General features: G+C 45.9%; 1 protein-coding gene across 1 annotated transcript; it reads left to right on the top strand.

Annotated features, from left to right (window-relative positions):
* Window positions 1-1,328: 1,328 nt before the first annotated feature.
* Window positions 1,329-2,656, top strand: LOC134969954 (basic-leucine zipper transcription factor A-like). The gene is made up of 2 exons (XM_063946099.1): window positions 1,329-1,803; window positions 2,054-2,656. Exons 1-2 carry the CDS (start codon window positions 1,332-1,334, stop codon window positions 2,653-2,655), a joined length of 1,074 nt encoding a protein of 357 aa, XP_063802169.1. The 5' UTR covers window positions 1,329-1,331; the 3' UTR covers window position 2,656.
* Window positions 2,657-14,323: the final 11,667 nt, after the last annotated feature.

The following is a 14,323-nucleotide window of genomic DNA, read 5'->3' as shown; positions in this document are numbered from 1 at the left end:
AGGCGTTTGCAGGAGCCGACATGGGGGTGCTGCTCTGGGACTTCCCCCTTCCATCGCATTATGGTCTAGTTCCCCACCCCCCCTCCCGGAAATAGACTGCTTACCTGGATGGCCAAGGTGAGTAGTCTATGTCCCATAGCAAGGGGTGGAGGAGGTAGTCCGTTACCTGGCGGAGGGGGGAAGTCCCACAGCGGCTTCCCCGTGTCGGCTCTTGCGCACGCCTATGGTCAAAATGGACCCCTGCTGGTATCTTGATTTTTGGACCCAACCTGCATAAGGTTAGTGATAGAGGATCAGCATGATATCCTGGCTGTCGGGATGCCGGCTGTCAGCAGACCAACGCCGGAATCCCAACAGCTGGAATACCGGCGGCGAGCACAGCGTGTCTTCTCTCGGGCTTGCTGCACTCGTCACGCATCAGGCGTTCGCCACACTAATCTATTCCCCATTGGGGGGTGGCGTGGACCAACACCCAAGTGGGTATTCCAGGCGGGGGGCGGGATTTCGACCGCCGGCATTTCATTGGGTGTCGGGATTCAGGAATCGGTGTTCTGACTGCCAGGATCCCGACAGCAGGCAAATTGAACGCATACCAGTGATAGGAGGTGGGGGAAGGGAGTATGATGGATAACAGGATGAAGCCTGATTAATAACAGCTCAGTGGATAATAAAGAGGTTGAGTAGTAGCAGGCTGGTAGTAATGAAGGGAAATAATGAATCTGGAGTGACTTATGATTACTAACAGTGGAAGGTGGTAGTGGATGCGTGTAAAGAGCAACAGGGACCAGGGTAATTAAGGGAAATGATGATGTATGATTAATAACAGGTGGATGAATAATGAAGGGGGGAGATGAGTTCTACCCCTTTCACATCGCAAAAATAACCCGGTATATTGCCGAGTTTGAGCCGTGTCAACCCGGTTTGAGGTGCAGTGTGAAAGCGCCATTATGAATTTACCGTGTCAAACAACCCGGTATTTTAACCCGTGTAAAAAGAAGGATCCTACACGGTTCAGAACCGGTTCATTTGGCAGTGTGAAAGCCTCAGACCCGCTATATTTAACCCGGTAATCTTAAAAAGGAGGTGATAGGTTGTCTCCCTGCATGATGTCACCTGTCTGAACCCGGAAATAAACAGGCAGCACGCTTTAAACAGTGTGTTTTTATTTATACTACATTCACAGTGCTGCATTGCTACAGTGCTTGGAGAATATGGCAAACTGGAGTGAGGCTGAGGTTAGGGAGCTGTTACGGATAAGAGGGGAGTCGGAAATCACCCACCAAATGACAGGGACTGTTAAGGATGCAATCACGTACGAAAACATAACGAAGATGCTTGCAGCCTCTGGATTCCACCGTACCTCCCAGCAGGTAATCAATAAACTAAAGGCCCTTAAAAGGAATTTCCATAAGGTCCACGACCACAACAGAAACAGAAGTGGTGCTGCCCGTATGGAGTGGCAATATTATGAGCAGTGTGCCACCATATTTGGCCACACAGCACTTGCAACACCGGTTAGCTTATCCTCCAGCATAGCAGCAGCAGAAACAAGACAGGCCTGTGCTGCTTCCACCTGCAGCGTACAGGACCCAGACACCCGATCACAGGACCCAGACACCCGATCACCACCACCACCATCTCCACTACTCGTACTGGATGATACGCAACCGATGCCAACCACTATGCCTGACCCAGTTGTACAGGAGCCCAGCAGGACTGAAACCACTGATGCGCCAGAAGACACAGAGGCTGGGCCAAGTCAAATGGCCCCAATTGCACAAACGCAGCCTTTGCGTGGAAACAGTAAGTACAACAATCCTAAACACATAATAACTAACATTAACAATTAACGTAAACTAAACACAAACTAACAACTCTAAACATTAACGTCATTAAATCTTAACAATAAATGCATACAATTAAAAATGATAAATGTTGCAGAGTATATGCAGTGTGTAGGTGGAAGGAGGCCACAAACACGTTTGCGAACACTGCTATTTTATATAAGCTCTTTGCAAATTCCAATAACATATTATTTGATTTGTGTCTGCAGTATATACTGTTCCGCCAAGGAGGCGCCGCCCAAACAAAACGGAGCAAGCTGCAAGAATTATGACCACTGTCCTGGTGGAGAAATTAGAGCAGATGGACGCTGCCATGGCTGATCGAGAAGATGCACGTCTCGAGCGATTTTTGCAGGCAGAGCAAGACATGAACAACACATTTATGACGCAGCTGATCTCTATGCAGGAAACCTATAATAGGGATGCAAGAGAACGTCAGAGAGAAATGCAGGAATTTCAAATGTCCATATTTGACCGAATGTTCCAATGCATTGAAGGGCTGCACACAGTGCCACCAAACTACCCTCAACCGTATACCCAATATTACCCTGTACCCCCCTACTATGATCATACCCCACCTCAACCAACGCCACACCATACCCATCCTCGACATAACCAACCCCAACAAACCCCACCTCCACTAACTCCAACTCACTATACCCATCCTCGACATACACAACCTCAACAAACCCCACCTCCACTAACTCCAACTCACTATACCCATCCTCGACATACACAACCTCAACACACCCAATCACCTTCTGAAACGGAGACAACTACAGAGTCTCCTGTTTATCGTAATTTATCTTAAATGGTTATTGTTTTTTTAAAAAGTTGGTTTTAAAATCATAGGAGTGTTTTTCCTACACTATTACTGGTTGGACTTTTATTACTGTAAAGATTTCACTACTTTATTTACCAACGTTTTATACAAATTAAAATTCTAAGGTCTCTGATCTTTTGTTAATCTTTGGACTTGTCCTATTTTTACTTACAAACAAAATGCATGATACATCCATTTCAAATTGGATATTGATGTTGTACATTTGTTATCGACACAGTAGCAGAACGTCAACTAAACAGGTTTATTTTTTGTAGCAACAACAATTTACTGAATATACAAACTGAAAAAAATTAACGGAGTAATGAGGGAAGGTTGGCCATTATAGCAGACCTCATCTGTTCTGCACTTCCAGAATGGTCGCCCAGATAGGCCTCACAATCAAGTGCAGGGTACGCAGCAGAGGCCTGCACTGTCCACTCTGGGAGGAATTCCTCCCTCTGAAACTCACATAGGTTATGCAGAATACAACATGCTGCAACAATGTTAGGCATGATATTAATGTCTACATCATTGCGCTTCATAAGACAGCGCCAACGTCCTTTTAATCGTCCAAAGGCATTTTCGACCACCATTCTTGCTGAGCTCAGGGTGTGCATATAAGTAATTTGATTGGAGCTCAGCTGGACATGTTGGGTGAACCCCTTCATGAGCCATCGTCGTAACGGGTAGGCGGCATCACCAATTATGTGTACCGGGATCTCCACTCCATCCACAAATTTTGATTTCTAGTAGGAATATAGATAAAACAATGTACGTTAGCACCAAGAAATTGGAATACAAATATGAGCAGACTCCTCCGTGATGGGCAGGCTGGTGGGCACATAGGAAGCATGTTTGAAGGTAACGCCAACTAATTGGTCCCAATGTAAATTAAATTGCATTCATCTGTTACCTGCTTGATTCATGAACATTGCGTCATTTTAACACATCTTTTCTTGGGCATGTTTTCAAAAGTATTAAAATTATTAAACAAAATCACCTCTCTTGGAAAAAGGTCGCCCCCTTGCTTGTCCTCTGCTACCCGGTACAGATCAGAGTTTGCAAGCACTCGAGCGTCATGTGACCGTCCCGGCCAACCGATGAATACGTCTGTGAAACTAATATAAAAATATATATTAAGTTGTAAATTAATTATAAACAATTAGCATTAAGAAAACACAATGATAAGAACATTACCAATACTTATGATCCACCACAGCTTGCAAAACAATGGAATGCCATCCCTTTCTGTTGTAGTAGTCGGCAGGATTATCATGAGGTGCAATTATAGGGATGTGGGTACCATTAATTGCACCTGCACACTGCGGATATCCAGACTCCACAAATCCCAATATTGTTTTATCCAAACGCTGGCCATGCGGAAGAGAAATAAATCTGTGGTATAGGTTGTCCACCAATGCTCTGGTCACCTCATGTACAATGGTGCAAACGGTAGATAACCCCACACCAAACAGGCAAGCAATTGTGCGATATTCACCTGGAGTGGCATACCACCACAATGCTATAGCTAGCCTCCTGCTTGGCTCTATTGGTGACCTGAAGTTTGTGGTCTGTCTAGAGAGTGCTGGGGACATTAAATCCAAAAGATAGTGGAATGTGTGACGTGACATTCTGAAGTGACACTTCCACTGAACATCCTGAAAGTTCAGCACACTTTGCATAAAAACTTGCCCATGCTGCCGTTCTCTAGACCACAATTTTCGTTGAGTAGTGAGGTTAAGGTTGAGTATGGTGGTCACAGAAGCAGATATAAACGATCTCCTCCTGCGCAGGTATTGCCGGCGACGAATGGCGGTGTCTCTCAAATACTGCAGCCTCCTCCTCCTCATAACATAGCTGCTGAACAAGCTACAGAATGTGAGAAGCTCAAATATCCTCTCACAGGCTAAATCCAAGAGCAGTACAGCTGAGACTATCACAAAGTCTATAGAGACATGTGCTGTGTCGGCCATGATTGCTGCACTACTGAGCACTCCCCAGCCCCTCCTTGTAATACCGTTCAAACCTCATCAATAGGAGACAGAAAAGTCCATTTATAATGACATCACAAATGTTTTCAAAGGGTGAACCGGGTTCAGTGTGTCAAAGTCAGAAAAATATCTCTATGCACACTACCATATTTGCACCTCACACAGGTCCGTGCTGCGCATGCGTACGCTCTCCCGTACGTGCGCATACTCACAGTCGCGGGCACCCGCAGGCGCACGGTATGCGTATTTACGGTAGAGTTTATGTGATCGTAGCGTGCGACTCAATCGTTACATATTTTCACTATATAATGTATTTTGTAGATCATGGTCCCTTTGATAGATTCTGAAAGTTTAGTTAATATAGCATGTTCCTGGACAGAGGGATCCCTCTTTGTATTGTACGAAGGGTCTAACAGGGGTCATACAGTGGTGTTTGGTACCCATCGGAAGAGTATAGCAATATTCCGGTGTTGGTTTGGAGCGGATTAATCGCTCGTGCGAATAGTTATGGACATAAGAAGTTTATGTCCATTTACTATTATTTGCTCTTACTTAGTCATGCGGCGGGAAACCCAGTATCCCACCCACCTGAGCTGTTGGAAATAGTCACAGCCCACCTGTATGAATCAACCTATGACCTTTTGTTATAGTGCGAGGAGGAATTCCTGTGTCCAATGAACAATGAGATTGTAGGGACCATTGAATTGTATTGTGTGTGGGGCATAAATAGACAAGCCGATCACATCCAGCTCTCACTCTTCAACGGTTATCATTGCTGAAAATCGGGAGCTGGATGTCCAGAGGCGCATGCGATCGTTTCCCCTTGTGCGTAAGTGTTTCTCCGCAACCATATTGTTCTTACTGTTATTATGGGCCATTTCTCTCTCTCTCTCTCTCTTCTCCTCTTTCTCTCTTATTTTCCCTTAAAACATAATTGTATTGTATTGTATTTCCTGTGTAGTTATCTGGTTAGGTAGTCTATGTTATATTGTAGTGTATGACTTGTATTGTGTTAATTCTTTTGCAAGTATATCATTCATAATATATATATATTAGGCGTTGGACCCTAAGCCCAGGTATCTGTGTATTTCTTATAGTGTTTAGTATTCTCAGAGCGTCGGTGACGCTCGAACAGCATTTGAGTTAATAAGGTTACACTAGGTTGCATCTACACCCTATTTCTACACTAAGGTTTTACTGCATAATATACTGTTTATGGTTTAGATATAAAGGTTTAACATTGTGAGCGTCAGCGCCGCTGGTGATCTCCTCGTGGTCCCGAGCGTCCGCTACGCTATAGCGAATCATTACGTTAGACGGCAGCCAATAGCGTGCCTGCCTGTGATCTCTTGGCCGTGAGCGAACGTGACGCTTGAGCGTCTCGACTACGGCTAAGCGATTGCTACGCAACAAGCGTACCCTTACGGTACTCCATACGTAAATAGCGTACAGTGTTCTTAGACCTCATAAGGGTTTTATATAAGATAAATATTCAGCTTTATCAATTGGCGGCTCGCCCGTCCTTCACATATCTGCACTAGGTAATTTCAGCAGACATTATCCAGCAGCAAAGGGCGGGAGGTCATATTCCTCGTAGTGCTGTTTGGATAAGCGTCTGCTTCGCTTAGTAAAGGGTGCTGAAGGAATCCGGGACCGGAGGTAAGAACAAAACGATAGTGTTTTTTTTTTTTTAAAAACTGTTTATTTCTGTCTTGCGTACACACGCACGCATATCTGCATTTCTTTTCATTCGTGTATTTTCATATATCACTCTCCTGTTTGCCATTGTATAATTGATAAACGTACTAAGAGAGATTTGCCGCTATTTCATAGTTAAAGAGTAAAGGTAATACAGTTAAGGTATAGAAATACACACAGCTCTACCTAAAGGTAAAAGGAGAGATTGGTGTGGTGTGCGGTAGATGATCGAGGATCATCTACATTGATAAAACGTGTTAGTTGTGTTACGGTGGACAAAGACTGGTGTACACGTGTCTCTAACAAAGGGAGACTCGCGTACGCAAAGGCCGACGCACGCAGCGTAAATTACGCAACGGAGCGTCTGGGTACGCCCACGTAACTCAAGTCACACGATAGTGTTGATTTTTAAGTAACGCAACAAGCGATAAATAACGCAACAGGCGATAAGTAGCGCAAATCTATTTTAAATTCGAAATTTAAATTAACAGATCCTTCTCCTAATTTGTAACACATCTGGTCTAAAGAGAAATTTCTGCGCAGAAATAGAAATAGAAACAAAAGTGTACATGTGGTGAGTGAGTGTTTTTACATACATTTATACAATTTTGAGGTTGAACCAAAAGAAATCATCGAGTTCTCGTGAGGTACATACGTGTAAGTGACATGCACGGTGGCTAGGGAGGCATCCTTGGTTAAACATAAAAAAATTGAGCATTAGAGTATAGCAGACCAGGAGGTCATACTGTAACAGACCAGGAGGTCATAGCAGACCAGCAGGTTCAGGTACAGCAGACAAGGAAGTCCGCTATACAGTCCACAGGCACAACACCTAAAAGGGTTGGTGCAACACCCATATAGGCCATACAAGCTCTTGCTGAAGGAATTCGCAGCCGCAATTTTCGATTCCGCTGGTCGCTCCGTACATAAGATTAGTTGCTTATGTGCTGAACGATTGTACCGCACGTAATTGTGTGCATTAGTAAACCTGACCGGTACTATTTGTGTACGAAGGTCATAAACGCTATTTGTACATTCTGACGCGATTTGTGTAATTTTTTATTTTTACAAAGGGAAGTTCGCTGGTCACTCAGGAATTATCCAACAACCTCACCTTTACTGGAAAGAGTAAGTGTTCTGCGGATATCCCTCGCATGTTCCAGTAAACAAAGGTTAATAGGTGCCCTGGGTCGAGTACGCCAGCACCATATCGGTGTGATCAGGTCGTATTGGTCGGTGTGGGCAGAGTGAGTAAGGTGCTCGGTAAACCTTACCGTCAACCTATCGTGAATATCTTGGTTTTTTGTAAGGGTCCGTAACATCTGCAAATTATGGGGGCCAGTTGTTCAGGAAGGGGGCGATCAACCTCGGTTCGGGTTGATTCCATAAACCGACCAGTCGGGTCGGCAAGGTACGTAATGTGTGAAAAGTACGGAAGTCACACAGAAGCTTTATGTGATGAATGGGAGAGAATGACAGTACATGACGGGGAGAAATTCCCAAGGGTAGGTAGCTTCAGCTCAGAAGTGTTAACGAATTTAAGGAGAAGGATATGTCTCATTAAATCAGCAGAGACGAATCAAGCATTATGATTATTTGCAGTTGTGGCAACAGGAGGGTGACATACAGAGAGGATTGGCTCAGGCGGCGGGATCTGGCTCGATCAGGAAACTGGTAGCCACGGCCCCACCGCCACCATACATATCAGGAGAGAAATTGGTTGCGGAGAATTACGCACTAAGGTGTAACAAACAAACACTTAGCAACTGTGTAAATGTTAAAGATAATGTTAACCAATTAACCAATGCAAGTATTAACCCGTGCAAGTTGTACCCTGTTTTGAACTTTCCTCAGGAGTGTGATCAAGAGGACGAATCGGCAACAATTTCAGCGCTCTCTCTAGCAGCCACCATAGCAGAGACCACAGTAGGCACAGCTCCACCCCCGAGATTAGTAACAAAGGCCCCTAGCGGAGGGATAGGTGAGGTCGTATCAACGGGTAAGTACGGCACCATACGCTATGCTGAAACTATTTCACCACAGCCTGTAGAATCTACACAGAATGAGGTTGTTAGAGTTAATCCTGTTAAGGTAATAGTAGTTCCAAATGGGAAAACAGACACTTCAGGAGTCACTCCTGTTAGGAACATTGCCATGTATAGCCCATTTTCCCGAATGGAATTAAGGACCATAGTGTCTGAATTCCCTGACCCTAGAAAAGACTTAGTTGCCAGCCAAAAATACATCAGAGACCTAGGTAACACGTTAGAGCCCAACAACAAAGACTGGCAGATATTGCTGAGAGCATGTTTACCCTCCAATGTTGACGCAACTCAATTTTTAGCTGACTGTGGATTAGATCAGGATGTACCTCTTACAGAAGTGTACAACAAAGACAATGTAAAAAGAATAAGCTTACAGTTAAAAGAGTATTTCCCAGCGGTAGTTAAATGGAACTGTTAGGCGCCGAGGGTCCGCCCGTCAGTGCGGCCCGGCGCCTAGCAACTAGGGACGCCGCAGGCAGACAGCCGCCGGCTCCCTAGCAACGCTAGACGCCGGGCGCACGGAGCCGCTCAGACCCTAGCAACGGGGACGCCACGGTCAGACCGCGTTCCCCGTTGCTGGGTCTTAATTAATCAGTGCTTGTGTATTCTGGCCGTGCAGCATGCAGCTGCACGGCATCATTATGTGATTACCCTGTCTGGATCATGATTGGAGGGCTCCCAAATTTAAGCACTCTCAGGACTTCTCACAGACGCCGGTGATAGCTTCCTGTTTGCTGTGTCAGTTACAGAGAGTTTCCAGTCCTGCTCAACCCGGTTGTTCCTGTCCTCAGTGATCCAGTACTCGGAATTTGTCATCTATTCCTGGAGTCCGACCGAGCACCTTTAACATCCTGTGGTGTTCGTGAGTCGCGGCGTAGCCGTGTGTTGCGGCTTGACCGCTTACTATTTATTATTTAGTTTATTGTGTTCTGGAGCTTTTGCGGAGGATTCCGCTCCCACAAATCCACTCTGGTATCCAGCGGTGCTGGATAGGAGTAACGGATCAGTGGATCTTTGGTTGTCCTTTTCCCTGGCGGTTTGTCCGCACATACTTTTGGTTTAAGTTAGATAGCTTGTAACCCCTGGCCTGGTTGCTTAGTCAGAGGGCCCCTTGTTATCACCCTGTCTCGGATTTCCCTTTGTCTCCCATTAAGACCTGAGGGGGCATCGGGGTTGGGCAGACATAATCCGCCCTTCGAACGCGGCTGCCATGGGCTCAAGCAACCATAGTCTCGCAGGGGATTTCTGATAACACGGGCGAGACAACGGAGTTAGGGCGCCAGGGGTTACTAGGCTTTCCTGCTCCCGTACCAGCATATCCTTCCAGTACTCAGACCTCTGCCATAAAGATCTCCTCTGGTCTGGAGTACGGGAATCATAACATTATCACCGGCCCAACTAAAATTTAAAAATTAAACAGGAGTTAATTTTTTTCCCCTTATTCTGTTGGGAGATTTGTCAGCCTCATGAATCCCTCCGGTGTTGGGCCAAATCCTGGCCAGCTTTTAGTTAGCCAGATTCAAGAGCTTACTCAGATGGTTCAAGATCTGTCCCTTCGGGTGAGGTCACAGGAAGATCTGTTACGGACTTCCCCGAGGGTCATTCCTGAACCAAAAATGCATCTGCCTGACCGTTTTTCTGGGGATAGAAAGCAGTTTTTTAATTTTAAAGAGTCTTGTAAACTGTATTTTCGTTTAAGACCAGTCTCCTCAGGTACGGAATCTCAGCGGGTAGGAATTATTATTTCTTTGCTACAGGGGGATCCTCAGACCTGGGCTTTTGGCTTAAAGACAGACGATCCGGCTTTATTGTCTGTAGACGCCTTTCTGGGGTCTTTAGGGCTATTGTATGACGACCCTGATAGAGAGGCATCCGCCGAGAGTCAGTTGCGTGCTCTCAGACAGGGTAGGAATCCCGCAGAGATTTATTGTACGGAGTTTCGCCGTTGGTCGAACGACTGTGGATGGAATGATCCAGCCCTGCGCAGTCAGTTTCGCCTCGGCTTATCCGAGTCTATAAAAGACAGTCTCCTTCAGTATCCCGCTCCTGAGACTCTCGATAAACTCATGGAGCTCTCTATTAAGATTGATCGTCGTCTCAGAGAGCGGAGGGCTGAAAAAGGAGCATCTGTCGGGTCTTCTCCTTGTGTTTTTTCCATTCCTGTGGACATAGAGGAGCCCATGCAGATAGGCCTCTCCAAACTGTCTCCTGAAGAAAGAACCAGAAGGCAAAATTCTGGTCTTTGTTTATACTGTGGGGGTAAGGGACATTTTGCCCGTAGTTGTCCGAACAAGTCGGGAAACGCCTCGACCAAGTGAGTTGTGAGGGGGTTCACTTTGGTCTGCAGCTTATCTCCTCAAATAATTCACTGTTGGTTCCAGCTAAAGTTTCCTTTGGCAGCCTCTGTTCCTCGATCTCGGCTTTTGTGGACAGTGGAGCTGCAGGGAACTTTATGGATTTAACATGGGCTAAGGCCTTAGGTATTCCTCAGTTAGCCTTGGGTAGGTGTATCACCATGCATGGTTTAGATGGGAGTCCCTTGTCCAATGGGGTTATTTCTCTCTGTACACCTCCTGTTCTACTTTCGGTAGGAGCTCTGCATTCTGAAAAGATTGAGTTTTTCCTTACCCATTGCCCAGCAGTTCCTGTGGTTCTGGGTCACCCTTGGCTGGCCTTTCATAATCCCATCATTGATTGGCAGTCGGGGGAGATCTTACAATGGGGTACCATCTGTAATAAGGAATGTATTACACTTCCCATCAGAATAGCTGCTGTCATTCCCGCACCCATTCCTGTGGAATACCAGGATTTTGTTGATGTATTTTCCAAGGGCAATGCGGATATTCTGCCTCCCCATAGGCCTTATGATTGTGCTATCGAGTTAATTCCTGGTGCCACTTTGCCCAAGGGAAGGTTATATGCATTGTCCGGACCTGAAACTGTGGCCATGAATGAGTATGTTAAAGAAAGCCTAGGGAAAGGATTTATCAGGCCATCTAAATCCCCTTTAAGTGCAGGCTTCTTCTTCGTGGAGAAGAAGGATGGATCACTCAGACCTTGCATTGACTTTAGAGCCTTGAATAAAATCTCAGTAAAGAATACTTACCCTTTGCCGCTGATTTCTGTCCTCTTTGATCAGCTACGTTCGGCTGTGATTTTTTCTAAGATTGACCTGAGAGGAGCATATAACCTCATCAGAATCAAGTCAGGGGATGAGTGGAAAACGGCATTCAGTACTCAATCAGGCCACTATGAGTATCTGGTTATGCCATTCGGCCTGTCCAACGCTCCGGCAGTTTTCCAGGATCTCATTAACGATGTGCTCCGTGAATTTCTTGGAAGATTCGTTGTAGTCTACTTAGACGATATTTTGATATATTCTGACTCTATTGAACAACATGTTACCCAGGTGCGTCAGGTTCTAAAAAAATTACGTGAAAATCACCTATATGCCAAGCTGGAGAAGTGTGAATTTCATGTCACGGAGGTATCCTTTTTAGGGTACATTATTTCCCCTCGGGGATTCTGTATGGAACCAAAGAAGCTCCAAGCCATCCTTAGTTGGGCGCAACCCACCAATTTAAAAGCAATTCAGCGCTTTTTAGGGTTTGCGAATTACTATAGAAGATTTATTCACTCTTTCTCTGACCTAGTTGCTCCCATTGTGGCACTGACTAAAAAGGGAGCAGATCCTACCAACTGGTCACGTGAAGCGGAGTTATCTTTTCAGGCCTTGAAACAAGCCTTTGTCTCAGCCCCAGTCCTCAGACATCCCAACCCAGAATTGCCTTTCATTGTTGAGGTTGATGCCTCGGAGGTTGGAGTAGGGGCTATCCTATCTCAGAAAAATCCGGATTCCCTGGAATTACATCCTTGTGCCTTCATGTCCAGGAAATTCTCATCTGCTGAATCCAACTACGATGTTGGTAACCGGGAATTACTGGCTATTAAATGGGCTTTTGAGGAGTGGAGGCATTGGCTTGAAGGAGCCACTCATACCATTTCAGTTTTGACTGATCACAAAAATCTTCAATACATTGAATCAGCTAAACGGCTGAATGCCCGGCAAGCTCGTTGGGCTTTATTTTTTACTCGTTTCAAGTTCATTATCACCTTCAGGCCAGGTTCCAAGAATACCAAGGCAGATGCCCTGTCACGCTTTTTTATTCCAGTTCAAGACAACAGTCCTGTTACTCCCATACTTCCGTCTTCAGTCATTAGGCCATGGTCTCATATTTCCATGGATTTTGTGGTGGACCTCCCTCTGTCAGCCGGATGCCGAGTCATATGGGTGGTAGTGGACCGTTTTAGCAAAATGGCCCATTTCATTGCTCTTCCCCGATTGCCATCTGCCCAGGGATTGGCAGTCTTGTTCCTCCGCCATGTTTTCAGACTCCATGGGTTACCCACTGATATTGTTTCTGATCGGGGTCCACAATTCATTGCACAATTTTGGAAGTCTTTTTGTGCCTCATTAAAGATGAAATTATCTTTAACGTCTGGCTACCATCCCCAATCCAACGGGCAGACTGAGCGAGTTAATCAATCATTAAAACAATATTTGCGTTTGTACTCGGCCAAACTCCAAAATGACTGGTCTGAGTTTCTTCCGTTTGCAGAGTTTGCTTACAACAATGCCTGTCATTCCTCCACCAATGTATCTCCATTTTTTACAGTTTTTGGTTTTCACCCCAGAGCTAATTCCTTTTTTCAACATTCTTCTGTCTCCTCACTGACCTTGACCTCTCATCTCAAACTCATTTGGAGAAAAGTGCACCTGGCTCTCAGAAAAGCGGCATTTCGGGAGAAAAAATTTTCTGACAGGCTCCGGCGGCCGTGCACTTTTAAAGTTGGAGATAGGGTATGGTTGTCGACTCGCAACATTAAACTTCGACAAACCTCAGCCAGATTGGGTCCTAAATTTATTGGACCATTTCATATTATCAAAAAAGTCAATCCAGTGGCTTTCCGGTTACGTTTACCAAAAACTTTACGGATCGGAAATACCTTCCATTGCTCCTTGTTAAAACCATATGTTTCGTCCAGTAGATTTCCTCGCAAGATCTCTCAGGGGAAATCACCAATAGATGTACAGGGTCAGCAGGAGTTCTTAGTGGAGAAGGTTCTCGATTCCAAGTTGTCCCGGGGTCGGCTTTATTTTTTGGTACATTGGAGAGGTTATGGTCCAGAAGAAAGGTCTTGGGTCCTGGATGAGGATCTCCATGCCCCGAGGCTCAAAAGGGCATTTTTTCGAGAATTTCCTCAGAAACCTGGCCTTAGGGGTTCCTTGACCCCTCCTCAAGGGGGGGGTACTGTTAGGCGCCGAGGGTCCGCCCGTCAGTGCCGCCCGGCGCCTAGCAACTAGGGACGCCGCAGGCAGACAGCCGCCGGCTCCCTAGCAACGCTAGACGCCGGGCGCACGGAGCCGCTCAGACCCTAGCAACGGGGACGCCACGGTCAGACCGCGTTCCCCGTTGCTGGGTCTTAATTAATCAGTGCTTGTGTATTCTGGCCGTGCAGCATGCAGCTGCACGGCATCATTATGTGATTACCCTGTCTGGATCATGATTGGAGGGCTCCCAAATTTAAGCACTCTCAGGACTTCTCACAGACGCCGGTGATAGCTTCCTGTTTGCTGTGTCAGTTACAGAGAGTTTCCAGTCCTGCTCAACCCGGTTGTTCCTGTCCTCAGTGATCCAGTACTCGGAATTTGTCATCTATTCCTGGAGTCCGACCGAGCACCTTTAACATCTTGTGGTGTTCGTGAGTCGCGGCGTAGCCGTGTGTTGCAGCTTGACCGCTTACTATTTATTATTTAGTTTATTGTGTTCTGGAGCTTTTGCGGAGGATTCCGCTCCCACAAATCCACTCTGGTATCCAGCGGTGCTGGATAGGAGTAACGGATCAGTGGATCTTTGGTTG

Source organism: Pseudophryne corroboree, chromosome 11 (assembly GCF_028390025.1).
Source record: "Pseudophryne corroboree isolate aPseCor3 chromosome 11, aPseCor3.hap2, whole genome shotgun sequence".
Classification (NCBI taxonomy): domain Eukaryota; kingdom Metazoa; phylum Chordata; class Amphibia; order Anura; family Myobatrachidae; genus Pseudophryne; species Pseudophryne corroboree.
Note: the sequence above shows the minus strand (reverse complement) of the source record. Positions and strands in the feature narration are given on the sequence as shown.